The following is a 27,579-nucleotide window of genomic DNA, read 5'->3' on the forward strand; positions in this document are numbered from 1 at the left end:
GCCATTCTCTGACAGCGCAGCGCCCGCGTCCGGATAAAGCCGCCCTGGGAATTTTCCCACGCCGCAGCCTGCGGTTGGGGGCTTTAAAATGTGGGAAGTGGACTCTGGAGGCTCGGGCTCCCAGTCCAGTGCTGTTGTGCTCCTTTATATCTTTATTTTTTTGCTCTATAAAGTTGCGTCACGTAGGAAGATGTTGAATGGAGACTACATTAGTGCCTGAGAGGCCTAAGCCCCGCCCGTCGCCTAGATTTGGACACGGTCCTCTTCAGTTTGCAGCAGCAAGTGTTCTTTCTCACTTTGAGCAACCTTTTCTCTCCCTCAATTCTCTCGTAAGGCTGATGAAGTTCCAAGGCGAATCGTGTGGAAGACTCTTCTCTCATCTTCACCTAACTCCATACAAGTTCCCATCGGTCCGCGTTACTCCTGCCCGTGCCCCCACCTCTCACTTGCTGCAAGAACAGCCAGATAGTACGTGGGACCTAAGGGGACGGGAGGGCTGGCCGTGACCCTCGTGCCCTCGGGCTTGGGGAGAATGAGCTCCCACTTCTCTTCCTATAAACTTTGCAACTGGGGGCGACGGCTGGCCAGGGGATTCAGAGGAGCAATAGGGCCATGCGACGAACTCTGACATCCCCGTGGGCAGACTGGAGCTGCAGGGGAACCAATGCCCAGACTCCGGTCCTCGCAGCAACCTGCTCTTTCCCTCCCGTCTGGAAAAAGAGCGAGAAGTCAGGGGGCATTTAGCAGGACTAAGGCCAGCCCTGGCGCGAGTGCCTTTCCGCTCAGCCGTGTGGTCCAGGGCCCGTCCCGCCGGGCGCTGTGCGGGGCTGGCTGCGGGCGCTCACAATGCGGGTTCGCGCCCTCGGGGCTGGAGCGAGCGCGTTGCCATGACAGCGGTCCCCCCTGCGCTTGCCCCGGCGGCCGCCCCCAGACGCGCTCAGCTTTCCCTCCCACCCCCCCACCGCTGTGCGCAACAACCCCTCCGGCTGTGGGAAGGGGCCGGGCCTGCCGCCTGACGTCTGTGCGGGGCTCGGAAGATGGCTGCGGAGCCGAGCACCGGGCAGTGGCTGCGGCGCCGGCGGCGGGCGGGGAGCACGGCGGGCTGGGGCTCCGCCTTGCGCGTGGGGCGCTGAGTCGAGAGGCGCGGAGGCGGCGAGGGCGCGCGGGGGGATTGGGGGTCCGCTAGGCGTCGCCTCCCCGCCACCCGCAGCACCATGGGCAGCGTGGAGGACGCAGTCAAAGAGAAACTGCTGTGGAACGTGAAAAAGGAGGTAAAATCGGGGCTAAGACCCCAGGGGGCTCGCGCCCCGGCCCGCTCGGCCCAGAAGGCTGAAAGGTCCGCGCCCACTCCCGGCGGGTGCCCCTGGACCCGGCCTGAGCCGGGCGGGGGCGGGGTCCTGGATTGGCTGCGGCTCCCTTCCCTCTGGCGGATCGGGGGGCAGCGCCCCTCGGCCTGAGGTCCAGGCCGGCGCTCTGAGGCTTGTTTGCTTCGCAGTCCTGCAGCTCCCCGCCCTGTGACGGCAGCAGCGCTGGTAGACCAAGGTCGGGGGAGGGGTGGCGGCGTTTTCTGGAGAACCGGAGCTGCCCATTCATTGCCCGCGCCTCCTGGGGAGGGGGCGGGGCCCGCGCTGGCCTCCTGCAACGCTAAGCGGGTGGTTTGGGGGCTTAGCTTTCCCTCGTCCTACACCCCCCTCCGGTATCCCTCTGGCAACTGAGTCGTGGCTGCTGGAGGATTCGCAGCACACCTTACTATTTCTCCACGCCCACCTCCTTACCCAAGGACCAGGGTTTTTGGGTTTTTTTTTTCCAGGATGGTTTTAAAAACTCGGATTTTTTTCCTTTTGATGGGAGCCCTCCACGTCAGAAAGAGGAAATAGTCCTTCCCTCTACTAACCCCCATTACCTTGACCCTGTACTGAAGTCCATTTCAATTCTTTTGGGGGGGTGCCCATATGAATGACTCACCCATGTATGAGAGCTGGAGAGCTCAAACCCACAGAGTAAATTAGAATGGATTAGGCCTCCTTCCCTCACCTGCCTCTGTGACTATCTTCTACCAGATGTGTAAACTCCTTGAGGACGGGGAAATCCATCTGTTTTGTCCACTATGCCGTATCCCGTGCCTGACACACTATAGGCACTCAGTGACTATTTGGTAAATAAATCTGCTGATCTTGGAGACTGTGAGGCCTAGTGGGAAAGCATAAACTTTGGAATACTCTGGACTAGCTCTGTGTGACTTTAGTAAGTTCCTTAACCGCTCTGAGGCTCAATTTCTTCATCTCTAAAATAGAGGGGCAGTCCTATAGATCAGTGGTTAGAGCGTGGTGCTGATAACACCAAGGTCAAGGGTTTGGATCCCCTTACCGGCCAGCCAACAAAACAGAAAAATAAAATAAATAGGGATAATGCTATCTACCTCATATGTAATAGTTTACCATATTGGTTTCTTTACCCCTTTTTAGAGTTTCAGGATTAGGGAAGACTCAGTTCTCATAAACTCCTAAATAGCTCTAGGGCTGGCTGGTTAGCTCAGTTGGTTAGAGTGTGGTGTTGTAACACTGAAGTCAAGGGTTGGGATCCCCATAATGGCCAGCTGCCAAAAAAAAAAATCCTAGAAAGCTCTAGATGGTTTCCCTGCATTAGCTATGGCCTGGCTATTAAGGCATAACATTTGTTCCCTTCCCTCTTCTTGGCAAAGATGTAGTTAAAGCCATCACCTTTCCAGATTGTGTGAGAAGCTTCATTGTGCCTTTGCTGTGAAGTGGCCAAGGAAGGGTTTCTTAGCCCAGGGATATGTCAAATCAGCATTTAAGCGGCAAACTCTGCTCTCCCTAAGGAGAAGAGAAATCTCAGTGATTATCCTCAGGAAGAAAGCAGTCTAGTGACAGAGACTTATAGGAAGAGTAGAAACCAAAATAGGAAAGTAGCTGTACCCAAACTATAGACTGATGTGCTAGGATTATTTCTGTGATCCAAATTTGGGGGCTGGCCAGGGATAGCAGGAAAGATTTTTTTTTTTTTTTTTTTTTAAAGATGACCAGTAAGGGGATCTTAACCCTTGACTTGGTGTTGTCAGCACCACGCTCTCCAAGTGAGCGAACCGCCCATCCCTATATGGGATTCGAACCTGTGGCCTTGGTGTTATCAGCACCACACTCTCCCGAGTGAGCCACGGGCTGGCCCAAGATTTTTGAGAAGACAGTGATTTTCTTTTCCCAGTGCTTAGAAAGCTGTACTACTCCAAGAATGATTCCCCCAAAAATGTAAGAAATGTCCAGAATATGCTACAGTTATGTACCTTAGCTGACAAAGGTTGACCTGCTCTGAACTCTATGTATGAGGGTACTTCAAAAAGTTTGTGGAAAAATAGAATTAAAAGAGAATACAATTTTTTTTTTGGGGGGGGGGTGTTGATAGCTAGCCAGTATGGGGATCCAAACCCTTGGCCTTGGTATTACACCATGCTCTAACCAACTGAGCTAACCAGCCAGCCCTGAACTTTTCCATGAACTTTCTTTTTTTTTTTTTTTAAGATGACCGGTAAGGGGCTCTTAACCCTTGACTTGGTGTTGTCAGCACCACGCTCACCCAGTGAGCTAACCGGCCATCCCTATATGGGATCCGAACCTGTGGCCTTGGTGTTATCAGCACCACACTCTCCCAAGTGAGCCCCAGGCCAGCCCTTTCCATGAACTTTTTGAAGTACTCTTGGATTTCCCTTCCCCCTTCAGCGCTTGATTTCCAGAGAAATATATTCTTCTCCTACAAGAAGAGACAACAGAGATGATTGTATGCAAGGCTGGCCTTTCACAAAGGACCTCTAGTGTAATTCTAAGGGCATCTGTAGTTCTTCCTAACCCAAAGATCTGCCCCACCAGCCTGATTCAGATGCCCACAGGTTTTTAGTTGTGACATTATACTCTGTTTAATGCAAACACCCCTTAGGAAGTAATCTAGGAAGCTTTTAACAGTTTAGACTGCATTAATCGAACTGATCCCCTTTTACCTAACCAATAAGCTTGAGCAGTTTCTAGCAGGGAGGGGCCTCGAGTTCTTCCCTCCTCCCCAGGCTTTTGAGGCTCGACCACCCTCCAAACTGTACAGTCCTGGGTGAAGACCACTGGAGCCAGAGTGGCATCAGGACACTGCATGCCTGTCCAAAGAATAACAAATACTAGCTCCTCCCAGGTCTTACTTTATCTGAAAGATTTTGCACTGGGGTTGAGGTAATGCACCTTTCTAATCTCTAGTATCAGTATCTGTCTCCTAGCAGGCTCCTCCAGAACATCAACAGTACTTGGCTTAAGTATTGGGAGCCACTAGAATCTCATACAATACTGATGGGAATGTAAATTCGGACAACCACTTTGGAGAGCAATTTGGCAATATCTAGTAAAGCGGAATATACAGATCAGAAATTCCTTGCCTAGAAATATAAATCCAAAAAAGCAAGCACATATGTTCCCCAAAAGACATGTCCAGAATGTTCATAGCAGCACTATTCATAACAGCCCAAAACTGGAAACTACCAAAATCCCATGCAATTGTAATTGTTCTCACAGTGGAGAATGAACAATCTACACCTGTATACAAAACGAACAAATCTGTCACACAGGTGACCAAAAGAAACCAGTCATAAAACATGACACACTGAGTGATTCCATTTATAGAAAGTATTAAAACGAGTAAAACTAACCCATGATGTTAGAAGTCAGTATAGTGGGTGGGAGTAGTGATTGGAAGGGAACATGACAGGGTGGGGGGTGCTTTGGGGTGCTGGCCACATGTTCTGTTTCTTGCTGTAGATGCTGGTTTCACAGGAGTGTTCAATTTGTGAAAATTCACCAACCTGCGTAATAAAGAGAGAGATATAAGCTCTCTTCTGTATGTCTACTGTACAATAACAGTAAACAATAAAATTTTTTTTAAGTGCTTTCTTAAAGAAAGATGTGACTGCTCACCAGATAAGGTATTTGGAAGCTTTTACATCCAGGTAGGAACCCAAAACATCAGGGTCTTAGAAACTAGCTAGAAAGAAGGCTAGACTTGTGAACATGCAGAAAGTGTCCCTGAGGCATGGGTAGACCTATCCCTAACCTCGGAGAAGGGGAGAAAAGGAGGGGCAGGCTGTTTATCTACAGCCTGTACCAAGACAGTTTGTCCATAAAGGACAGCGTCTGCCCAGAAGCCCTTCTCCAGTTGACTACAGATGAGCAAACAGAATGCTATCCCTGTTCCCCAAGGCAGGTCGCTTCCACCTGGGCCAGAACATCTGCACTGATTGGTTGGTGGGTTTTTGGCATCTGTTTTCCTGGTTTCCTTTCCTAAAGGCTTGGAGCAGGCCATGATGAAGAAACTTTGCTTCCCCACCCCACCCATTCCTTATCGTCTCTGCAAGTGTCTGAAAATCCAGACCAAAATAGCAGAGCCAAGCTACTTACTTGCCCTGAGGCTTTTGTTCAGGAAAAAAATAATAATAATAACGATGCTGTCCATTTGTCCACAGGTGAAGCAAATCATGGAAGAGGCTGTCACCAGGAAGTTTGTACATGAAGATAGCAGCCACATCATTGCTCTATGTGGTGAGTGAGTAACTCAGGGATGATGAGAGGTGGGTTTAGAATTGAGGGCACTGTCCTGGGGCCAGGAAAAGATGAGTCCTCGGGTTTAGTAGTTCTCACATCTGGCTATAAGTCTGAATCAACTCAGAAGATCTACTGAATCGGGATCTTCAGGGCCCAAGAATTTGTATAAAAATGTTTCCTAGGACAGTAGTTCTCAAATTTTAGTATGCATCAGAGTCACCTAAAGGGCTCATTGAAACAGGTTCCTGGGTCCCACCCCTGAAGTTTCTGATTCTAGTAGGTCTGGGGTGGGCCTGAGAATTTGGATTTCTAACAAGTTCACAGATGATGCCGATGTTGCTGGTCCAGGGACTACACTTTGAGAACCACTGCCTTAAGTAATTCAGGCTTGGGAACCACTGCTCTGATTGATCCTTACTTTAATTTTGGGGAAGAGTTTGTGCTTTTTAGATGCTTTCTGTGCCCCTGTTACTTTCTGATTAATCCCCCCTGTGTTGCTTTGTTATCCTAACTCTCCAAGCACTTAATTGGATGCAGAACAACGTGAGCGTAGGTTAGAAGGGATAGCCAAAGCTTTCCAGCCTTAGAAGGGAGAAAGTCCACAATAAACCTTGCTTCCTCCTCAACATGAAGACTTTTACCTTTGAAGGAGCAAACCTATCTCTACACACAGAGTTTTCTTGGATTTCCAGGAACATGACCTTCTCTAAAATTCCCTTTTTGAAGGAACAGGGAGCCATTTATCATCTCTGTTATTTTCCTTGGCCTGTAAGATTGGTGTTTGGGGTTTGTGGAAGGGAAAGGAATTAAAGAGCAGATAAAGGAAGAGAGGCTTTTAGATGACAGTGTAATGAGGCAAATAGAGCTGCTCTTCCCATCTGTCCAGCAGCAAATACTCACAGAGGGCTCACCAGCTGCCAGAGACTGTTCTCTGTGCAGGAAAAAGGCAGTGACAGGATGGACAGAGTCTCCATCTCAGGGAATTACATTCTGTTGGGGGGAGACGGACAACAAATGCATGAATAAATATGTCATGTAATAACAGTTATGAACAAAAAGCAGAAAGATGAATGAGGTTGCTCTGGGAGAGCTGGCCTGTGACCAGTCTGAGTGACAGATTAGGGTTTGAGTCCTGGCGCTCTGCTTACTTCTTAAGTTGTCTTGGACCACTTTCCTAACTTTTGTAGCCCTTTTTTTGCTCCTCTAAAATCAAAGCGATGATTTCCATCTCAAGGAATTTTTGTGGGGATTGAGATGATGCATGTAAATGTTCCTAGCATTGTAAGAGCTCAACAAATGTCTTTCCTTCTCCTTTGGATGTTGAAGCTGAAACTAGTTTGTGGGATTTGAGTTCCCACCATCTCCCTTTTGAGTAAGTTTCCCCTGTTCTTTGAGATGATGTAATGATTCCCAGGTTTTCAAGGAGCAGCCTGATCTCACCTTTTCTTGGCAGAACCAATGCTAGGGCAAAAAGCACGCCAGTCTTACAGTAAGTAGCTTTGAAGAGTATTAGAACTCTGTTTCTTTCTACCTGTGCTACATTTCCTTGCTGTCAGTCAGTGTCTGTTGTCACCAGAAGGGCTCTTCTGGCAGCCCAATTGCATGGCTTGGTGCTAGGCTTTGAGAAAGCACACCCAGTAGAGAAGACAGAATAAACTAGTGCAAACAGCTTGTGCACAGGCTCCACGTGTGGGTGGCTATGGGACAATGAGGGAAAAGGTGCTGGAGGAAGAGAGGCTGGAGAAAAGCTGTGGGTGTCCCACATTCAGGCCATTTGGGTTAGAAAAAGCTGTCAGCTCTCCTCTGATCAGCCAGGAGCCCCTGGGAAGCAATGGGGCTTTTGCTTTTATCTCCTGCCTAGAAGCCTGGGGCTCTTTCCAGCAGGCAGGGTATCACACTCAAAAGGAATGATTTTTATACTTTCAGCCAGTTTCAGTTGCTGAAAGGCCCTCAAGTGTCCAAGGTTCTAAACTCAGCCCAAGAGCAGGAGTAGCCCTGTTCCGCAAGTCCTTGGAAGGTGTCTTTGGTCCACAAGTACAAATTTAAATGTCCATAGGGTCAGATAGAAAATGTCCACAAGGAGGGCCAGCCCGTGGCTCACTCAGGAGAGTGTGGTGCTGATAACACCAAGGCCACGGGTTCGGATCCTGTATAGGGATGGCCAGTTCGCTCACTGGCTGAGTGTGATGCTGACAACACCAAGCCAAGGGTTAAGATCCCCTTACTGGTCATCTTTTAAAAAAAGTAAAAAGAAAAAGAAAATGTCCACAAGGGAAGCTGGCCGGAGGTGAGAAAGTGGTGGGGACTGACGTGACCTGGATAGTACTTGCCCTGCGTGAAGAGGGGCAACCACCACTGAGCTCCTGCAGAAATGCAGGCCCAGACTTCACATGGCCTCTATTTTATTTTAAGAAAAGCCAGAAGTCTGGATTTTTATATGAAATTTCCCACTTTTTCAATGCTGACAACTAATGCCCATTTTTTAAAAAATTGTGTGGGCTGAACAAAAAGCATCTGCGAGCTTCTGCCAGTTTGCTCTCTCTGCCTTAGGTACATAGTAACTGAAGAGAATGTGAGCAGGATATCAAGCCAAGTCTAGCCTGGCATCAGGCATTGAGACCCACAGAAAAAGGAACCCTTATGTTTTGTCAAAATGGGTGCTCAGGGGCTGGCCGGTTAGCTCAGTTGGTTAGAGCATGATGCTGATAACACCAGAGTCCAGGATTCAATCCCTGTACTGGCCAGCCACAAAAAAAAAAGAAAAAAAAAAAAAAAATCCCAATTTGGGCTCAGAATAAGGCTGGTTTAAGGCAGTGATTATCAGCCTTTTTTCCCACATGCTGTCTATTCCCATGCATCACACAATGGAATCATAGTCAGGGATTCTTGGGGCGAGGGGAGGGAAGACTAGATATGTGTTGACTGAAAATACCACCCCTCTGGCTTTTGTAGATTCTGATGTGCAGTATCCCTCACCCCCTGCAAAAATACTCAGAAACACATTTTTAGTCTGAAGTAGATCCAGACTTATATGAGTCTTGCTGTTGTCTAGCCATGTCCAGAATTCAGCTTTGTTCTGGAAGAAATGGAGTGCGGAGGACATGCTGAGAGATCAGGAGCAGGCTGTAGAGATGATTAACTGCAGAGTGACCACATTCCCTAGAACTTTTGCTGGTGGGGGAGTAGGTGGGAGGCAGTGTGCTGGGGTCCTGGGCCCTTCATCTCCGTGCTGGCAGAGGAGGGCTGGGGGGGTGACTGAGGAGGCCCAGGCCTAGGCAAGACGAGCTTCTCTGAGCTTCCTTAGAATACAGACGTTTGAATCAGAAACAGAAACTTCCTGGAGAGCCTTAGAAATGGATCTGAAGAATCCATGAGTCAAGACCTGGCCCTCAGGGCTAGCCAGTTAGCTCAATTGGTTAGAGCACGGTGGTATAACCCCAAAGTCAAGGGTTCACATCCCCATACCAACCAGCCTCCAAAAAAAGAAAAAAAAGAGACCTGGCCCTATGCTAATCCAGGAAAGTTGTGACCAGACCCCCTCCCCCTTCCTATTATCCAAGGAGGGGGTGAGACTCCCAGGACTGATGAGAAAGGTGCATTTGTTGAATGTCTACTATGGTTGTTCCTAAACCTGTCTGTCCAGAAGCCAGTCAGGCTCCTGCAAGTAGAAGCCTTCCTTGTGAGGAAGCTATGCTGGCAAACCTGGTTGGCAGGGAGGGGGTTTCTCCATGTGCTGTCCTCCTACTGCAAAGCATGGCTGCAGTGCTGTTCTGCTGTGGCCACCTCTGAACCCCCAGGCCAGAGGATCAGAACCTGTATGACTGCCCACCCCCTCCCCACTGATGGAGGCTGGGGCTTGGAAAATGGGCTCAAAACTACCACTGTGGGAGAGGGATCTTTGATATCCCCTTTTTATCTTAAAATGTCATGTTGAGTTTGCAATTTGCTCTATAGTAAGGTCTTTGAATTTTTTCATTTTAATGTAGAGACTTACTGTTGAATCAAATTAATACTTCGTGTTTTCCCTGTGGCTTCATGAACCTACAGGTAGGTATAGGCTGGTATCTCTGGCCACCACCTCCCTTGGAGGGATAGGTGTTTTTAACTTGTGCTTGTGGGCAGAGCACTCAAGGTCAGGGTTAAACAGAGAATTGTTCCAAGTTTCACCTTTGAACTCTGCTTCTGTAATAGTAATACATGTGCTTAAACAGGGCACAATTGTTTTCTTGCCATCGAGGGATCTGAGATAATTTAGGAATCAACCTATGAGCTTTGGAGAAGCCATTTTTCTGGGCCGGCCCTCCCCTCTGGCTCAGATCTGGGAGTGTCTGCCAGCACAGTATTTCTATTTACTCTATTCCAATTTTAGTATATGTGCTGCCGAAGCGAGCACTATTTACTCTATTCCAATTGGGTGCTGTGGTTAGATTTTAACCTTTGGTGAGTAGAACAGGTTTCTCAGGCCCACGGACGGACTTCTGGCCTGGCAGAGCAGGTTCTCAGACTCAATAAATGCTCCTTACACCCCTCCCCCAGGCATCAGGGGAGGGGCCAGCCCTGCCTCATTCCTCACCAGGTTTCCTACTGTCTTGTGTGCACATGTGTCAACCTGAGGGTTGCTTCAGGCTGAGAATGAGCTGTAATGGGAAATGGGGGCGGAGTCTGTTTAGGTGGGAATATCATCAGGCTTTATTAACCAGCTCCCTGTTGCTAAGCAGCTTTCATTAGCCAGGAAGTTCTGCCCTGCAGTGAGCTACTCAGGGGAATGGCAAGGAGATGCTAATTAGCTGAGGGAGAAGCAGGTGCCATGGAAGGCTTGCGTCCCACCTGGGATATAGCAGCCAAAGGTATTTCAGCACATTCAGAGATTCACACTCCAGGCAGCTTCAGCCTATCTATTTTCAGTAAAAGGGATTCCTTCATCTTCCCAACTGCATGTAATGAAAAGCTCATTCTCTGGCTGACTTCTGCCTTCCATCCAGAAATAATCAAATAGGAAGGAAGGACATCTGGAGGAACTGGTTCCCCTCACCCTATCTCGGAGCGTGGCTGAGAGCTTGTGGTGGTGGTCTGTAGCTGGGATTTTGGAGTCAGACAGACCTGAGTTCACATTCTGGCTGTGTCACTAAGCGTCTGACCTGACCGTCCGTTACCAGTCATTCATCTCTGAGCCTATCCCCAGAAGTTGAAGCATGTAGCATGGAGGTGGGTATGCAGTAGGTGCTCACTGATGTTCCACTTTATTCATGAAAGTAACTGTACAACCTTCCTCATAAAACCTCTTTGAACCTTCTCCAGGATTCCATCTGGGAATCCTTGTTTCTGGGAGTTTGGAGCATCAGGACAGTCAGGGAAATTTGAACTCCAGGAACTCAATCAGGAAACTTGGTAATATTAAGGAATTATTATTAATTTTATAGGTACAGTAAAGGTATATGTACATGTTTTTAAGAGTTCTTATCTTTTAAGGATACATACTTAGGTATTTAGGGATAAAAATATATGATGTCTAAAATTTTCTTCAAAGTAATCCAGGGGTAAGGAAAATGGTTACAGGTGGTCCTCTGGACCTGATAATTGTTTAAGTCAGCTAGTGGGTACATGGGAATTTATTATACTGACCTTTTTAGTTTTGTATATGTTTGGAATTTTCCATAATGAAATGATGGGTTTAAAAAAAAAAAAAAAGGCGGGGAGAATGGGAAGAGGAAGAGATAAGGATAGCAAGTATAGACAACTTTCTTGAGAAATTTTACGTAATGCGAAGCAGGTAAATGGAGCGATAACTGAATGGGGATGTAGAGCCAAGGAAAGTGGTGGTGGTGTGTTTTTAAGTTGGAGAATTTACAGAATGTTTATAGTCAAGTGGGAAGTATCTAATAGGGAAAATGGAACATGTAGGAAAGAGAAGGGACATTTCCTTGAAAAGGTGAATGGGACTGGCTCCAGCATGCAGATGGAAGGGATGGCCTTAGAGAGGAGCACAAACAGACTATTGTAGGGTGGGAGGGAAGGCAGGGGATGGGCAGGAAGCGCAGGGAGGAAAGGCACCAATGCTCATTGCTCACCTTCGGTGTGCTGGGCAATGATCAAGAAGCCTTTTGCACCTTTGCTTATGCCATTGCTTTTCACCACCCAGCACCCATTGAGGGAGGACCTGTTATTTTTCCTAATTGCAGCTGAAGCCCAGAGAGGTTTAATGATTTACCCAAATTCAAACAGTAAGGAGAAAAACCAGTGTTTGAACTCACATCTGTCTGGCTCCAAAGTCTGTGCTGCCAAGGGATTGGACTGCCCATGAGGTCTACCCAGGAATGGAGACTAGAGAAGTGGGGGCATTGAAGAGGAGTTGGCCCTCGTGGAGACACAGCTCTGGTCATCAAACAGCAGGCTCATGGTGTCCAGAGACGCTCTGGGAGACAGTTGGGTCCCTTGCTGAACTGGGTGAGTGTGCTCAGTCCTCTGTCCACTATGAGAGGCTGGCTCTGGCCTGGTTCCCTGGTTCCCTGAGAAGCCACCGTGAGTGCTGTGCATGCAGACCCTGCCCTGCATCCCCAGTGAGGCAAGGAAACTGGACATGTGTGGCATGAATTTCATTTCCCTCACCTTGGTTCCAGAAAATCAGGGCAGTTCTTTCTTATCCCAATCAGAATCTGGATGGAAATGTTGCTTTCTTATTTTGGGGGGTTGAGCAAGGGTGAATGCCCCCCAAAGTTGAAGCAAACAGCCAGTATCATCAGTGCACACTGAGAGAAGATGTACCGTAGTTATCATAGAAATGCTCATTCTGAAGGCTGGCCCATGGCTCACTTGGGAGAGCGTGGTGCTGACAAGACCAAGTCAAGGGTTAAGATCCTCTTACCGGTCATCTTTAAAGAAAAAAAGAAATGCTCATTCTGAGTGGAGGTGGCCATTACAAATCCCTGGGTGGAAATAGCCAGCCAGAGAAGTGGGGAGGAAAGGGGCAGACCATGCCTGGTGATGCCTCATTGCTCCTGCACTTCATCTACTACAGGCAAAACAATAACTTCCTCCACTGGCAGCTGGAGTCAAAGCATACTTGCTTCCCCCTAAGTTCCACCTTGAAAAGAAACCCCTGTCCCACTCATTCCTTTACCTCTAGGGAGGCTGCTCCTCCCCTGTCGATCTTGGTTCCACTATCCCAGCCCTGAACCAGTGGCCCCATTGCATTCAGCTTTTGAAAATTCTGCTCTGAGTAATGTCCTCCAAAGCTCCAGGACCAAAATGGACCACCTGTGGCTTCCTGCTCTGCCCACATTTCCCTCACTTGGGTTGTCTATGGCAACTACAACTGAACTCCCCCATTGCACAGATGGCAGCTGGTAGTAAAGGGTGAAATTGAGCCAGTGGTGGGGGAGCAGGCTACACTTGCCACACCTGTTCTCCTCCCATTCCCAACTCCTCCTGGCTGAGCAGCTTGGACCCAGCTTCATGTCAGGCTGTACTGTGGATTCCTTGTCACTGTTCCTCAACCAAACTGGGCTAGTCCTCTGAAGACAGTTCAGTGGATCTCACTGTTATTAGGCTAAACTTGGGCTGGGCTTGTCCAGGTTCTTTGGCTGCTAGGCACAGCTTTAGACATAGATATATACACAGGTGAGAGCGAAGGTAGAATAGGGGGCCCTCCCAGGCCCAGCCTTGCTTCTGAGGCCCCCTGGGCTGATTGAGGACCCCTTCCCAACCACTGCTAGATTTAGTTCATTTTTGTGAGCTCCTCAGACACGCATTGAATTGTTTCTCTGATCTCTGCCTGGTCAGGTCACCTGCTGCTGCCCTGAGCAGAGCCCAGATATCCTCCTATGGGTGGGGAACCAAGCCATTCGAGAGGCCCTATTTGCTGAGGGAACTGGTGAAAGAGAGGGTAGCTGTGGACAGACCCAGCCTTCCTAGGTTTTGTGAATTTTGTTTTGTTTTGTTTTGTTGGCGACTGGCCAGTACAGGGATCCAAACCCTTGACCTTGGTGTTATAACACTGTGCTCTAACCAACTGACCTGACTGACCAGCCATCCCTGGGTTTTGTGAATTTTGATTCCCTCCCAGGTTGGAGAGAATCTCTGGCGTCATCTCATGATAGGAACTCTAGTGGTATCTATGCTCGATGATCACCAACTCAATTATAATTATTGTGAACTGATAATATATTTACCTGGTACAAAAAATCAAAACTATGTAAAAGATACACAGTGGAAGGACTTACTTCTTTCCTTGCCCCATTCACCCACTTCCCTTCTACTTACCAGTTCCCACACAGGTAACCACTTTTGTTTGTTGTGAGTTTTTTATACTAAGAAAAAAGATTATAAACTTTGTTCTCCCCACTCTTTTTGTAATCAAAAGGTATCATGCAATCATATTGTTGTGCATGTTGCTTTTGGAGTGCTTTCCATTATTAGTTCCTAGAGAGCATCTTCATTCTCGTTAATAGTTACATAAGATTCTACTGTATGAATATACCATATGTACTGACCTGTCCCCTGTTGATGGACATGTGGATGGTTTCCAATCTTTTGCTATTATAAGTAATATCTGTAGGTACAGTTATATCTGGAGGATGGATTCTCAGAAGTTATTTGTGATGTTGATAGATAGTGCCAAATTGTCTCCATTTGCCACCACCCAGCCCTCCCACCCGCAGTGTTTGAGCAGATTCAGCAACTTCTCAAGTTCCTCGAGTCTCTGTCTTCCCAATGCTTTCTCTACTCTAAATTGGGCCTCTTGGAATAGTTAAATCAGTGTGTTAAGGTTTGGGGATGGAGGTAGGATTTCATTAGCACTTGTGGTCTCCATCCCCAAGTAGCATTTGTTAAGCTCTATAACTTAATGGACTTAACAGTACATAAGAGGCTGGTGAGGCCAAGTCCCAGGGCTAGTCTGTGCCTGTAGTTCCCAGTCTTTCCCTGCAAAGATAGCACCAGACCTTGGGGCAGAGGAGGGGAGGTGTCTACATCAAAGTGCTGGAGTTAAATTTAGTTATGCTCCTGTCCACTCAGGTGCTCTTCTCTGGCCTTCCTGTCAGTGGGGGGATGGGATGGAATGACAAGAGTAGAGAAAGTACCCTGGGCTCATCTGGCCCAAACTCCAAAGGCCACCAGAAGACCAGGGTGAGGAGTGAGGAAATCATGCTTGTTAAATCATATCTCTCTCTTGCTCTGTTTTGATTCATTTGCCCAAATCTTTCCACCCAAACCAGTGCTGGTTTTTATTAATTAGTACACATTTTTCTCATATGAAATGAGCTGAATGATATCAGGTCTGTCACCTTGTTGTGGTACATCCAGAGTGTCTATAAGTGGTGCTGGGACCCACTGGCAGAGGAAGTCCTAAAGCCTTTCCGGCTGGGGTCCCAGGGCCTAGACCGCTCTGTTAACAGGGGGTTGGGTTTAGTTAACAAGTGCTTTAGCCTATGGGCATCTCCTGCCATGGCCTTCCACCCTGGGGGGTGGGGTCATGGTGGCAGATCTGGGGCAGAAAAAGGAGTAAGGCCCTAGAGTTTTCCTGCTTGGTGCCCTGGGCAGGAGAAGAAAATAAGCATGGGCCTTTATGTGGACTTCTCCCTGGGGAAGGAGACTGACAGTCTCCTACTACCCAATCTGTCTGTGACAGACCTTCCCTGGGGAGCAAGTTCAGAAGGAGGGCTGCACATTGCTGTTGATGGCTCTGCAGCCAGTTCTGAGTGTGGTTTTCCCCATATACTGAAGAGTACATGTTTGTGTGTGTGTGTTTATATCTCTGTGAGTTTTGATCAGTGGGAATGTCTGGGTTTCTGCTCAACTCAAAAGCCTTAGAGCAGGGATTTTTAATCTTTTTGGGGTCAGGTACCCTCTTTTAGAAACTGAAAACCATGGATCCTCTATCCAGAAAAAAAATAAAAGCACTCACCTAAGCATTCTAGAGCACACCAACAATGTGTACGCAAGTTGCATGCACTTTCAGGGGGCTTTGGAGCCCAAGAAGCCCATCCACAAACCCTCTTAGGATAGTGGTTCTCAATTTATTTTGCCTACATGCTGCACACAATAACATTTTTACATTTTTCATCTTGTGCTGATTCCCTGTGCGGATAAGGAAGGACAAGTATAGTTTGAAAAATCACTGGCCAAGGAGCCCATGGAACTGGGTCAATAATACCTGGCCTAACAGGCTGTTTATTTTGCTTGGAAAGTCAAGGGATAAGAGGGATTTCTCCTCCCCAGACATTGCCTGGCACCTTGCCTGGGTTTCACAGAAGGAACTTAGGGGCCATGTGGTGAGCACGGGGACTGGGAGTGATGTTTGGGCTTCTCTCAGTATTGACTACTTGCAGTAATCGCTGAGGAATGCCTCTGCTCACCGAGAGAGAATAACATGCCTGTGCTCAGAGGCTGGCTGGGAGGGTGGGTGAGGACAAGCAGGATGGGAGTGTGCCGGCCACTCTCCAGTTTCCCAGCCTGACGCCTGGGGAAGGTGGGAAAGCTAATGACTCATTATCCCAGCAATTATTCACATCATGGAGGCACATGATTCCCCATAGGACTAGTGCCACCTGCTGCCACTAAGGTACTGTTCAGTGCTGCTTCTCTCCCCACTTTGGACAGGGAGTGCAACCCCAGGAAATAGTCACCACCTTCCCAAAGGTGAGGACTTGTAGCTCCAGCAGCCCCAGGAGCAAGAGACTAGGACAAAAGGGTCACTCACCGGTACACCCCAGGCACACGAGACCTCTAGGGGCCAGGGGGACTGACCATGGAGAGGGGTATGTGGAAAGTTAAGCCAAATATTTTCCACATACACATGATACATGCAGATACATCTGTCTCCATACACAAATGTGTAGATATATGAACACACTGTGAAGGAAAGGCTGTACGTGCCTTGTAAAATAAAGTCTTCCAAGGCCTGAGCAGGGAAGAGCTTCAGCAGGAGGCTCTCAGGAAAGGGAGGGGTCCTGCCTGTGTCCCCTCCCCTGGGATTGAGCAGGTGGACCTCTGGGCTGGCCCCAGGGATTACCTCCATTCTTGACTTTAGTCCAAGAAAACAAAACTCCTTTATAAGAAAGTAGTGACTGACTGCCTGTTGGTTACTAAAAACGAAGGCAAAAAACAGGTGAGAAACTATTTTCAGTAATTATTTCCTAAATCCAAGTTTCATGTTCTAATAGCACTAGTCAAAATAAACTTGATGGTGCCTCAGTTTTCCTGTTGCTAAGAGAGTGGCATTTCCACCCACCTCTGGGGCAACCTGTGATCCTCTCTCTAATGCATCCTCTTCCTCTCCTTGCCAGGGAGAGGTCCTGCAGAAACCCAGCTCTTATAGGTTAGGTGTAGAACAGTGTCAGAACAAAATGGGTGAGGAATCAGGAACAGACATGGATCCAGGGTCTCCTGAGAACCAGACCCTGTGCAGGGGGTTTCATGTACTTCATCTCATGTGATATCTCACACCAGTTCTAGGAAGTCTTCCCCTTTTCACAGATGATAAAACTGAGGCTCAGAGCATTAAATCACTTACCCATGTTTCCCATGGCAGTGAGTGGCCACACCAAGTTCAGACCCTGTCCTGGCTGACACCCAGTTTGTGTGAAAAGAGCACTTGTGATGTGAGAGGAGTCACTTCTCCCACCTGTGCCCCCAACCCAAACACAGCTAGAGCTGGCGAATGAGGCTTAGGCCAGGATTTGGGGCCTTGGGTCCTAGTCCTGGCTCTGCCATTATGTGACTGTGATCAAATCCCTTCACCTCTCTGGGCCTTTCCCTCCTCACTTGTAAGACAATCAGCTTGGTCTCAGTAATGGCCAAACCCCTCCTCTCCCTACACATGCCCTCTAATATGTTTAGAGTCTGTACATTCCCAGAGCAACTCCCTGCCCTTCCACACCAAGACCTTCTTTCCTTCCTGTAGGGTCTGTCAGCCGTAAGCAGGATCCAGACAGAGAATAAGCCTAGCCCTTAAAAACATGAATGAATGAAGGGAACTCTTCCCAGCATGGATGAGAGAAATCTCTCACTCAGCTGCTGGGCTCATCAATAATCCAGAGGCCGCTGTCGGGTCTGATCTCTGCAGTGGCTTCATCAATATTGCATCTCCTCCTGAGTCGTGTTCCTTAGCAACCACAACACCATGCTCTCCAGCAGGGCTGCTGTGCTCTATGCTCCCTGCATCCCCCATCCTGTAGGTGCTGTCCCTGCTTGCCCTTGTGGTCATGGGTGGAGCCACTCATGCCAACTGGAGTGGGCAGCTTTGATCCTCATAGCCCTGGGGGTGATGCTACATACAGGAGGCATGTTCGTTTCAGGCAAGGGAGAGGGATGGTTTGGCATGTCAAAGCTCTTGCAGGTCCACCCTGGGCTGGAGCAGAGGGACAAAAAGGAGAATTGCGGAGGGAGGTCAGCATATATCTCCTTGGCCTGCCCCTAGTTCTGGCATGGACAGGCCCTGCCCTTGACCCCTGCCTCTGCACTAGTATGGAAAAGAGTGTTTTTCCCTGCTTCCCCCTCTTGCCCAGGCTCAGGTGCTGTTTTCCTTTGTGGCCCAGGTGCAGTGGAGGCTTGCCTCCTGCATCAGCTGAGACGCCGTGCCGCTGGCTTCCTGCGCAGCGACAAGATGGCAGCCCTGTTCACCAAGGTGGGGAAGACGTGCCCGATGGCTGGGGAGATTTGCCACAAGGTACAGGAGCTGCAACAACAAGCAGAGGGCAGGTGAGCCCTGGACAAACCCCTTCTCCCCCCTCCCTTCTACTCTTTCAACTTGGCATTTGCTACTTCCCAGGATAACCCATCTGAAGGTTGGCTTCCTGGTCCCATTTCTTGCAGGCCCTCAGGTGAGGGACCTGAGGGTAGGGGTTGGGCCCTTGAAGACACAAAGCCCTATCCCCTTCCTTCAACCCCCTACCCCAGTCAGTCCTCTGGGCTCCCTTCCTGTGGCACTAAGCCCCACTCCTAGTGCCATCAATCTGGGGTTTACCCCTGGACCATTGCATTCCTGAATCCCTTCTCCACTTTGCAGGAAACCCTCAGGGGGAAGCCAGGAGGCTCTGCGGAGACAGGGTTCAGCCAGCGGGAGGGCCCCAACCCTCAGTCCGCAGGCCTTGAAACACATATGGGTACGCACAGCGCTCATCGAGAAAGTCTTGGACAGGGTTGTGCAGTACCTAGTGGAAAACTGCAGGTGACTGCCCCATTTCCCAGCAGCCCCTCCCTCAGCTCCTCTCCTGAACAATCCATCAGCCCCACCCCTCAGCATGCTTGACTGTCCATGACGGCCTCCAGGCATGCCTCCATCTCTCCTTTGCACCCCAAAGGCATCAGTCACACCAGGCTCCCCCAAAGCTCAGTCCTTATGGACTCTTTCCTTCTTGGTGACTGACATGAATCTGGTCTTTGTGGGGATGTCCCTACCCTGTGAGCTTGACTGCCCTGGACTGAATCCAGGAACCCCAGGAGTCACCCTGTCTCTCTCCTCTGGGCAGCAAATACTACGAGAAGGAGGCTTTACTGGCAGACCCTGTGTTTGGCCCAATCCTGGCCTCTCTTCTAGGTGAGCCTGAGAGCATATAGGCCTGTGCTGGGCCAGTGGGGGCTGAGGGTCTGGTGCTAAGGGAGCACCATCTAAGCTGGCTGTCCCTGTCTCCACAGTGGGACCCTGTGCCTTGGAATACACTAAGCTCAAGACAACTGACCACTACTGGACTGACCCCTCTGCTGAGGAGCTGGTCCAAAGGCATCGTATCCGAGGTCTCCCTAATCGCCAGGACTCCCCTGCAAAGCGCCCAGCCCTAGGGGTAGGTGTCTCTCCCCCACCCCTTATGTTCATCCATGCTATGCCCATGGGCCTGTCGGTAAGGAAATGACAGGCCTCGGAGATGCCCCAAGGTAGTGGCCACCCCAAGAGAGCCTTCTCCCCACACTAGCACTGACATAAAGGCCAGGAGCCCATGCTGCTCTATGGCTGGAGAGCAGAGGTTGGCAGAGAGCAAACTGGGGGCAGGAAGGACCCTGGGGTCAGCATGGAAGCCCAAGGGTTCTCAAGCCCTGAGGCTGATTTCCCAAGGCTGGGACTGAGCCACGGCTTTCCACACAGATCCGGAAGCGGCACTCAAGTGGCAGTGCATCAGAGGACAGGTTAGCTGCCTGCGCCCGCGAGTATGTGGAATCCCTGCACCAGAACTCAAGAATGCGGCTGCTCTATGGCAAGAACAATGTGCTGGTACAGCCGGTAGGAAAACAATGCCACCACCCTCCCCTCAATCTCTCTCTTCCAAAGGTCCCAGAACCAGAAGCCTCCAGCCACCGTCCTTCCTTTCTTTAGGAGTTTGACCAGAAAGAAGGGGGAGAATGGCCTCACCCCCACCTCACTATTTCATATGACTCATGCCCAGCCTTGAGTTAGTGGGAGCCAGGGATGGTATCTGCTCTGGCTCACAGAGAACCATGATGCCCAGCAGGAAGGGTGAATGCCCAGCTTGAGTGTGGCCAGCCCAGGACACACCTGGCATCCAGGAGGCTGACAGGACAGAGCCAATAGCACTAGGCCAATCAGGGAGAGGAGATGCCCAGATCGTCCCTATGGCCCTTGTTCTTCCTTGTTTCTGCCCTGCTCCCAGCCCAGGACCCTATGGCCAGCCAAGCCTGGCCACCCTTCCTCCCACTTGCAGCTCATTTTCCATGGGTCATCCTTGAGAGCCTCCCATCCTCTCATCATTTGTATCTTCTGGTGTGTCCCCTCCCTATAGAAAGAGGACATGGAGGCTGTCCCTGGCTACCTCTCCCTGCACCAGTCTGCAGAGAGCCTAACTCTGAAGTGGACCCCCAACCAGCTCATGAACGGGACTCTGAGGGACTCCGAGCTGGAAAAGAGGTGGGGGCTTTGGGACTTGCTCCCAGGAGCCAGGGAAGGGAGTGAGCACTTGACCTCAGGCAGGGGGGTGGAGAGACCCAGCCTGCTCCAGGAGGCAGGCCTCACTCCTTATCCAGATGCCAAGAACTGCAGGGAGAGGCCACCTGGAGTGATTCTCAAACTCTCTAAGACTGAGCCACGCCTGGGCATAAAGAGGTTTGCCTGAGCCAAGCTCTCGGCAGCTGAGACTGACAGGCTCTATGCCATGAGGACAACATGGGTCACAGAGGAACATGGCCGTCTGAGGTCATTTCTCAGCTATGGTCGTCCTATCTTCTGGGTAGTTTCAAGGGGTGGTAGGGGGCAGGAAGGAAGGCAGTATGGCAAGTCTTGGGACACAGTGACACCAATCTGGTTCCTTTCCAGTGTTTACTGGGACTATGCCCTGGTGGTGCCCTTCAGTCAGATTGTCTGCATTCACTGCCACCAACAAAGTAAGCCTGCCTTGTCCTGGGCACACGGGTGGGAAGGGAGAGATTACTTTCTCCCAGTCGTGCACGGTGCGTGGGGCCCATTGGCCTTCCTCTCCTCCCACCATCCCTGTTAATGAGGCTCCCAGGCCATGCTTCAGTCCAACTGTCCTCCTCCTACCCAACCTGGGGATCCTGGCCAGTGGGGCCATGGTGATGAACAGGGAGGTCTCGAAGAGTGGCCCAGCCTCACTTACCCATGTTCAACCCCCAGAGAGTGGTGGCACACTTGTGCTGGTGAGCCAGGACGGCATCCAGAGGCCACCGCTGCACTTCCCACAGGGAGGACATCTGCTGTCCTTTCTGTCCTGTCTGGAGAATGGGCTGCTGCCTGGAGGACAGCTAGAGCCCCCACTCTGGACCCAGCAGGGGAAGGTACCTGAGGGTGTGGGAGGCTCTGGGTGAAGGGTTGTGTGGGGTGGGTTCTCCACCCACCTCCCTTCCTTTCACCACTTGAAGTGCTTAGGAACAGCCTTGGGGTGGTATGCTGGATGGGACCCTGCCCTGGACAGGCTGACCACCTGCCCCCCTCCACAGGGGAAGGTGTTCCCCAGGCTACGGAAACGCAGCAGCATGAGGTCCGTGGACGTGGAGGAGAAGTGCATGGGGTGGGCCACAGACTACGTGTTCAGGATCATCTACCCCGGGCACAGGCACGAGCACAGTGAGTGTCCAAACTTCATCCCTGGAAGAGAGAAAGATGCTCAGGGAGGTGGGGGAGTGCAGTGTCACCCAGGAGGGGTGTCAGTCAGGGTCCGCTGACCAGGCCAGGTTAAGACAAGAGGGTCATCGCATAGCCTCTCAACTGAATCTTTCACCACCAAATCATCCCTTTGAAAAGTTGCCTCTCCTCTACCTATTGTCCCCATCTCTTCACCCCAAGACTTGGCTCAGCAGACCCAGACGTCACTGTACAAGATTCTCTTAGTCATCCTTTTATGCCTTGCCCCAGAAGAAAAAAACATGGAGAAACTAAAAATAGAAGGAGGAGATCTCTCCATTTCCCCTTGGCCTGCTCCCCAACCCCCACAAGCAGCCTGGGTGTGGGATCAGCGCTTATTTTTGGGTGGTACAAATGGTTCACTGATTCCTCTAGAGCCCGAGCCTTCCTCAAACCAGCTACTGATGAGAGGAGCTTCAGCTGGAGGTAGTGGGTTGCATCTGATGAGGCTAGGACTTGGAGCTGCCCAGAGGACTTTGGGGGTTGGGGTTCCTAAAGGTGGCTTGACCCTCATGGGTCCTGCCCCCCTGGAGTTCTCTCTATATGTATCTACAACACCAAAGTTCCCTTTCTGATCAGGGTGCTGCTGCTACCCAAAGGTTTCTCTGGGCCAGATTTGCTTTTCTTGTCAGGGAATTTGACAGCCCAGACCACCTGCTTCCTAAATTTCCTAACTTGTGCCAAATAGTTGTCAACAAGTTGCCTCTATATTAGTGGACAGATAATCCAGACTGTATACATATAGCCACATCACAAATAGTCCCAACAGGCTAGGAGGGTACAAGATGTGGGGATTACCCCTCCCAAATATACCTGACAAGGAGACACATCTTTTGCCAGAACTTTTGCAAACCCAACTTCTAGTCTCAGACTGTTGCTCAGTTTAGATTATTCAGTCTCTACTTCCCCTCTTCAATCCTTGGCATATCCCAATCCTGGTCACTTCATTTCAAGGATCATTTCCCTGGAGGACGAGCCAGGGTGCCAAGAAGCTAGAACTCAGCTGAGTGACTCAGGCTCCTTGAGGACAGCTATGGGAAAACCCTTGAAGGAGAAGGTTGAATTTACTATCTGAGAAGAGGGATTTAGAGTAATCTTCAGATTTGGTCCAGCCTCACCATGACGGGAGGTGAAGAGTGATCAACACCCGTCTGCCAACAGTCGTGCCCCGCCTTGGCAGGGCTGGAGAGCTCCTGAGCTGCCAGTCTGTCCCAAACAGTCCCTGTCTTTCACATCTGCCCTCAGTTCTCTCTCTTCTGCTCTTCCTACAGAGGGCCTCTTCCAGAGAGAGGGGTTCTATAGCTACCTCCCAGACCTTACCTTCTTCCATACTCTCCCAAGTAAATCATCAAAAGAGCTTTCAAGTCCCCTGCCTTCTCCTCTTCTATGCCCTGCAGGTTCAAGATGCTCACAGCCTCCATCCCACTCACCTTAAGGAGAGAGTCCCTCCTTTCCAGGGTCTAGGGTCCTCATGCCTCTGCCTCTCTCGCTATTCTCTTTGAGCAGTCACTATTAACTACCACCACCTAGCGGCCAGCCGCGCGGCCTCGGTGGACGATGATGAGGAAGAGGAAGATAAACTACACACGATGCTCTCAATGATCTGCTCGCGGAACCTCACAGCTCCCAATCCGATGAAAGGTTTTTATCCCTCCCCTTCTCCCTGACCCACCTCATCCCCCACCCCATCCCCTACCCCACCCCCCTGGGCCTACCTGCCACCCACCACAGGGGCTCAAACGGCAGTGTTGGCATTAAGGGACTTGCACCTAGGGCAGTTCCCTTCCATCAGGAGGCAGATCAGGGAGGATGGAAGGAGGCCAGACAGGTGCTGGCAGGAAGAGGGGACCGTACAGAGTGTCTCTGGGCTGTAAGGAAGGGCTTCATGCCTGAGAGGGAAGAGGATCCACTGATGGAAAGGTCTGATTTTTCTGAATGCCTCTTGGGGACCTTGAATGGCTCTCTGAGCCCATTCCTTCTCCTGGGGGTCATGCACGCAAATGCCATACAATGGTATCTTTCTTTCTCTCCTGCTCTTTGCAAAGACCAGCCTCTGGATCTTGTGCTTCTGACTCCTGACTTAAGGAAAACAGGACAGATGTGCCAGGCCCTTCCTTGGGTAGGAGTAGGGGCTGGACAGATCATGTGGACAGTAGTTCCTATGGGTCAGGTGAGGGGTTGAGGGCCACCATGGGAAGAAACCCCAGGGCTGTTTTTCCAGCAGGCCTGAGGGCTCCAGCAGGCATGGCCTGGTACTTTAGCATGAAATCTAGAAATATCTCCAGCATGGTATCCAGAAAGTGACACAGGCTCAGGGTATGGCCACATAAATTCCTGCCCCTGATACACCCCTGCTTCATTATATGGTTTTAAGTGAGTGTCTCACTATCATGAAGTTCAGTCTCTTCATCTGTGCCAGGTGCTATGCCAAGGATACAAGACAAGTGTGCTCCTGTACTCACGGACCTAAGAATCCATGACTGCAGAGGCCCCCTCATTGGAATGACACAGCACAGTGCCCACAGCCTCTGAGTGCTCCTCTGTCTACCACCCATCTTTCTTAGCACAGAGTTGGGTTGGTAGAGAGGAAACCCCACTATTTTTGGAGACCAGTTAGCCAGGCGACCTGTGTGGGCTAGCAAGGGTGCTCAGGTTGGTTATGAGGAGGCTAAGGCCAGCTCTCTTTTTAGGTTAGGCCAACTTCTCCATCCCCACCCATTTCCATGCCACAGAATTAATTGTTTCTTTCCTTTTCCTGCCCCTGCAGAGGGTGTCTAAGAATATGTAACTTTATACTTCCTTAAAGTTCTGCCAAGGAGCCCAGTTCCACAGCCCGGTCACTCAGCCAGTGGTACTGAGTCTCCCCATTGCTGGGCAGCCAGGTCCGCCACTTAGAACACAGCCAGCACACACTCAGCACAACCCCACCAGCTGTCCCTCTCACTGCCACATGCCTGCTCTCCTGCCTACCCTCCCTCCCAGCCCTTCCAGTAGCGGGCTGTAGCCCAGGCCTAGGTGGGAACATCCTCCTGCTGATGCTTATTGCCTGCACACAAACCTGTCATCTGGTTCCTTGAAAGCCTGGACTTGGGGCTGATGTTTATTTACAGGTTAACTGATTTTGAGCAGTGTGGGAAGGTTGAGCTGGGGGCGAGGGGTAAGGAGCCCCTTCTTACCCTATGAACTTTTAGTCAGGCTGGAGGATCCTAGCAGAACTCTGGTCTTGGCTACTTGGCAATAGAAAGCCGACCCCTGACTACTCTTAGGGCTAAATCTTCTGGGGTCGGAGAAACTTCCAGGCCCATGGGATCCAGAGGCCTCCGGGCTTGTCTGGGCATCCTCTTGGAGAACTCAGGGGCTAGACCAACACAGTATGCAGCCCATGGGCCCCCAGTACTTGGGAAAGGGCAGGAGGCATGACAGCAGAATCAGCAGGTGATTGGGGACATAGGATGGTGGATGCGAGCCCCCCACCTCACTCCAGTCCATAATGACAACACTGTTGAGTCTGTTCTGCTAGTTGTTGCTTTTCAGGCCTGCAACATGCTTGACTTGTGCATGTGAATCAAGTGGTGGGGTATCCAAATCTCCTCTCCCTCCCTTCTCCTCTCCCCTCCTTTTCCTGCTGCCTCCCTTACAGAGCAGAGATGCTATTCACTCTAATTCTGCTCCAGGCCAGGCACCTTTCACTCGGAGTCTTAGGGGCTGTGGGGTTCACCCACCCTGATTTGTTTTGCTTTACACTTTCCTCATGCTCAGAGGAGAGAGAGTCAGAGTCAAAGCTAATCCAGCAAATCCTCCCATCCAGCCTGCTACCCCTCACCCAGTCACGCCAGAGCTTCAGCTGTCTGCACTGGGTTAATTCAGAGATGCAGTGTTCAATGCTGGCTGGTTCAGCTCCTTCCTGGAGAATTAAGGTGAAGAGCATTGACCCAGGAGACTTGCCTTGGTTGGGCCCTGCTTTCTGGGCATGAGCTTATTTCCCTTTGTGCCCACCCTCCGCCCTCTGCACCTGTCACCCTCCCTGCCTGCTGCCTGCCCAGCTGGGCCTACTCCCACCCCAGCTTCTCCCAGGACTGGCCTCTCTCCTACCTGCTGCAGGGGCATGAGCTGGGCTTCTGCCACACCCCACCTGCACTCGTCCCCTCCCTCTCTCTTCCCAGAGTCCCGGGCATGGCTTGCAACCCCTCTCTCCCAGAGCCGCAGCCCCTCCTCACCAAGTATGTTCCCTTAATTTGCCTCCTGGTGGAGCTGAAGGGCCAGATAGCTACAAAACTCCCAGCCTTGGGTCTGGGAAAAGAGCCCCGGGGCCAAGGCAGGGAAAAGACTAGAGGGGGCTCAGCTCAGCCCTCCCCACGAAAGCACACCCAAAACTGGAGTCTGGCTCCACAAAAGCCTACACCTGCTCCAGACCATGGTAGGCCAAGGCCCAGGCTGAGCCAGCACCATGCTAGATTTCGCCGAGAAAACTACTGCTGAAAGAAGTCTGCTCAGCACACTCGGCTCTCTCTCTCCTTGATCTTCTCTGCTCTCTCCCTCCCTCCTGGCATCACCTCCTAGTCCTTTCACTTCCTGCTCTGACTTTTCTTCATCTTTGTGGCTCACTGGAGCACTGCTGTGCACCCCACTTGGGCCTTGGAAACTCTCAAGGGTCTTGAGTTCTGATTCAGACCAGCTGGACTGGGTGAGAAGGCTCCATTTGCTAGTGGTGTAGACATGTCCAAGGAGCCATCTTCTGAGGCTGCACCTGGACACGTTCTTCCATGATTGGCATATTGGATGGTGGACCTGTGTGCCCAGCCATCACCCCCATCTCCACAATGGCCTGGCAGCCCTGGGAATTTTGCCTGCCTCCAGTTCGCCTGTGTATTTCCAGGAGGCCACCATGCTGAGTACAGTCAGACTAGGTGAGGATGGGGGGGAATTCAGAAAGTGCCCAGGGAACTGGCAGCAGGGGTACCTGGCCTGGGCAGGAAGGACTGTTCCTCCTTAGCCACTGGCCACCAGATGTAGAACCCTTTAGAAGCATGAGGCCTGCGGGACAGGTGGGTCCCTCAGGGGCTTTGATCAGTGAAGACTCCTCTAGAGAGGAGGGCTCAGAGTTTGAAGCATTCTAAGCACCTTCCTGAGCATCTCAGACTTTGCCCAAGAGAACCAAGCTGAGTCCGTGAAGGTCAAGCTAGCTGGTGGCATTTTAGGGAGCTCAGGCCTTTGTTGTTCTTTCTCTTTCTTTTCCCTCCCTCTAGAAAAGCAAGTGTTTGCTAGTAGCAAGATAGAGATAGACAGTCACCCACGATTCAGTCCAAGTATTTTGTCATGCACAGAAAGACACCTTGCCGACCCCTCCAGGCTTGGTGGAGGTGGGAAGTGTCAGGCAGTCTCCCTCTCTCCCACCATTTCCATCTCTGGTCTCTGAATCAGGCAGGCACCACCGCTGCAGTTTTCTACCAATGGATGACTTCATGCTGCAGCTCTGGGCACAGAGGTGGGCATGCTGCAGGGTGCTTGGGGGAGGAGGCCTGCCAGGCCCTGACCATGGCCCCCTTCCTGCCCTCAGATGCTGGCGATATGATCGAGATGCAGGGCTTTGGGCCCAGCCTGCCAGCCTGGCACCTGGAGCCCTTGTATAGCCAGGGCTCCTCCTGCCTCTCCTGCTCCTCCAGCAGCTCCCCATATACCATCCCCAGCCATTGCACCTGCGTCCCTGACCGGTAAGTGGGCAGGACCAGAACACCAGCCTCCTGTTAGTATGTCCATTCATGTGTGTGTGTCCATCTGCCTTTGCAGCTGTGTCACTTGCATGACAGGGTGGCCTTTGGAGTTGGACAGATCCAGGTTCAAATTTCACTTCTGCTACCTACGTGACTTTGGCAAGTTACTGAGTCTCTATGAGCATCTATGTTTCTG

The 27,579-nt window shown here is 50.7% G+C and overlaps 1 protein-coding gene across 5 annotated transcripts in view; it reads left to right on the top strand.

Moving 5' to 3' along the window:
* Window positions 1-38: 38 nt before the first annotated feature.
* SGSM2 (small G protein signaling modulator 2) overlaps window positions 39-27,579 on the top strand; it is a 35,779-nt gene continuing 8,238 nt past the window's right edge. For 3 of the 5 annotated variants that reach the window (XR_010024688.1, XM_063112727.1, XM_063112729.1), the window contains exons 1-13: window positions 39-468; window positions 5,510-5,585; window positions 18,122-18,284; window positions 18,592-18,753; window positions 19,055-19,122; window positions 19,221-19,366; window positions 19,666-19,800; window positions 20,318-20,442; window positions 20,848-20,915; window positions 21,166-21,326; window positions 21,489-21,615; window positions 23,179-23,313; window positions 27,230-27,383. Coding sequence is in view for 4 of the 5 variants with exons in the window: in XM_063112727.1 (XP_062968797.1) it covers window positions 5,522-5,585; window positions 18,122-18,284; window positions 18,592-18,753; window positions 19,055-19,122; window positions 19,221-19,366; window positions 19,666-19,800; window positions 20,318-20,442; window positions 20,848-20,915; window positions 21,166-21,326; window positions 21,489-21,615; window positions 23,179-23,313; window positions 27,230-27,383 (1,508 nt within the window). In the remaining variant the exon portion in view is untranslated. Of the gene's footprint in view, window positions 469-1,214; window positions 1,272-5,509; window positions 5,586-18,121; window positions 18,285-18,591; window positions 18,754-19,054; window positions 19,123-19,220; window positions 19,367-19,665; window positions 19,801-20,317; window positions 20,443-20,847; window positions 20,916-21,165; window positions 21,327-21,488; window positions 21,616-23,178; window positions 23,314-27,229; window positions 27,384-27,579 lie in introns of those variants that run through there. The other 2 variants (XM_063112726.1, XM_063112728.1) reach the window with 2 other exon arrangements.

The sequence above is a fragment of the Cynocephalus volans genome, chromosome 10 (genome assembly GCF_027409185.1).
Source record: "Cynocephalus volans isolate mCynVol1 chromosome 10, mCynVol1.pri, whole genome shotgun sequence".
NCBI lineage: Eukaryota > Metazoa > Chordata > Mammalia > Dermoptera > Cynocephalidae > Cynocephalus > Cynocephalus volans.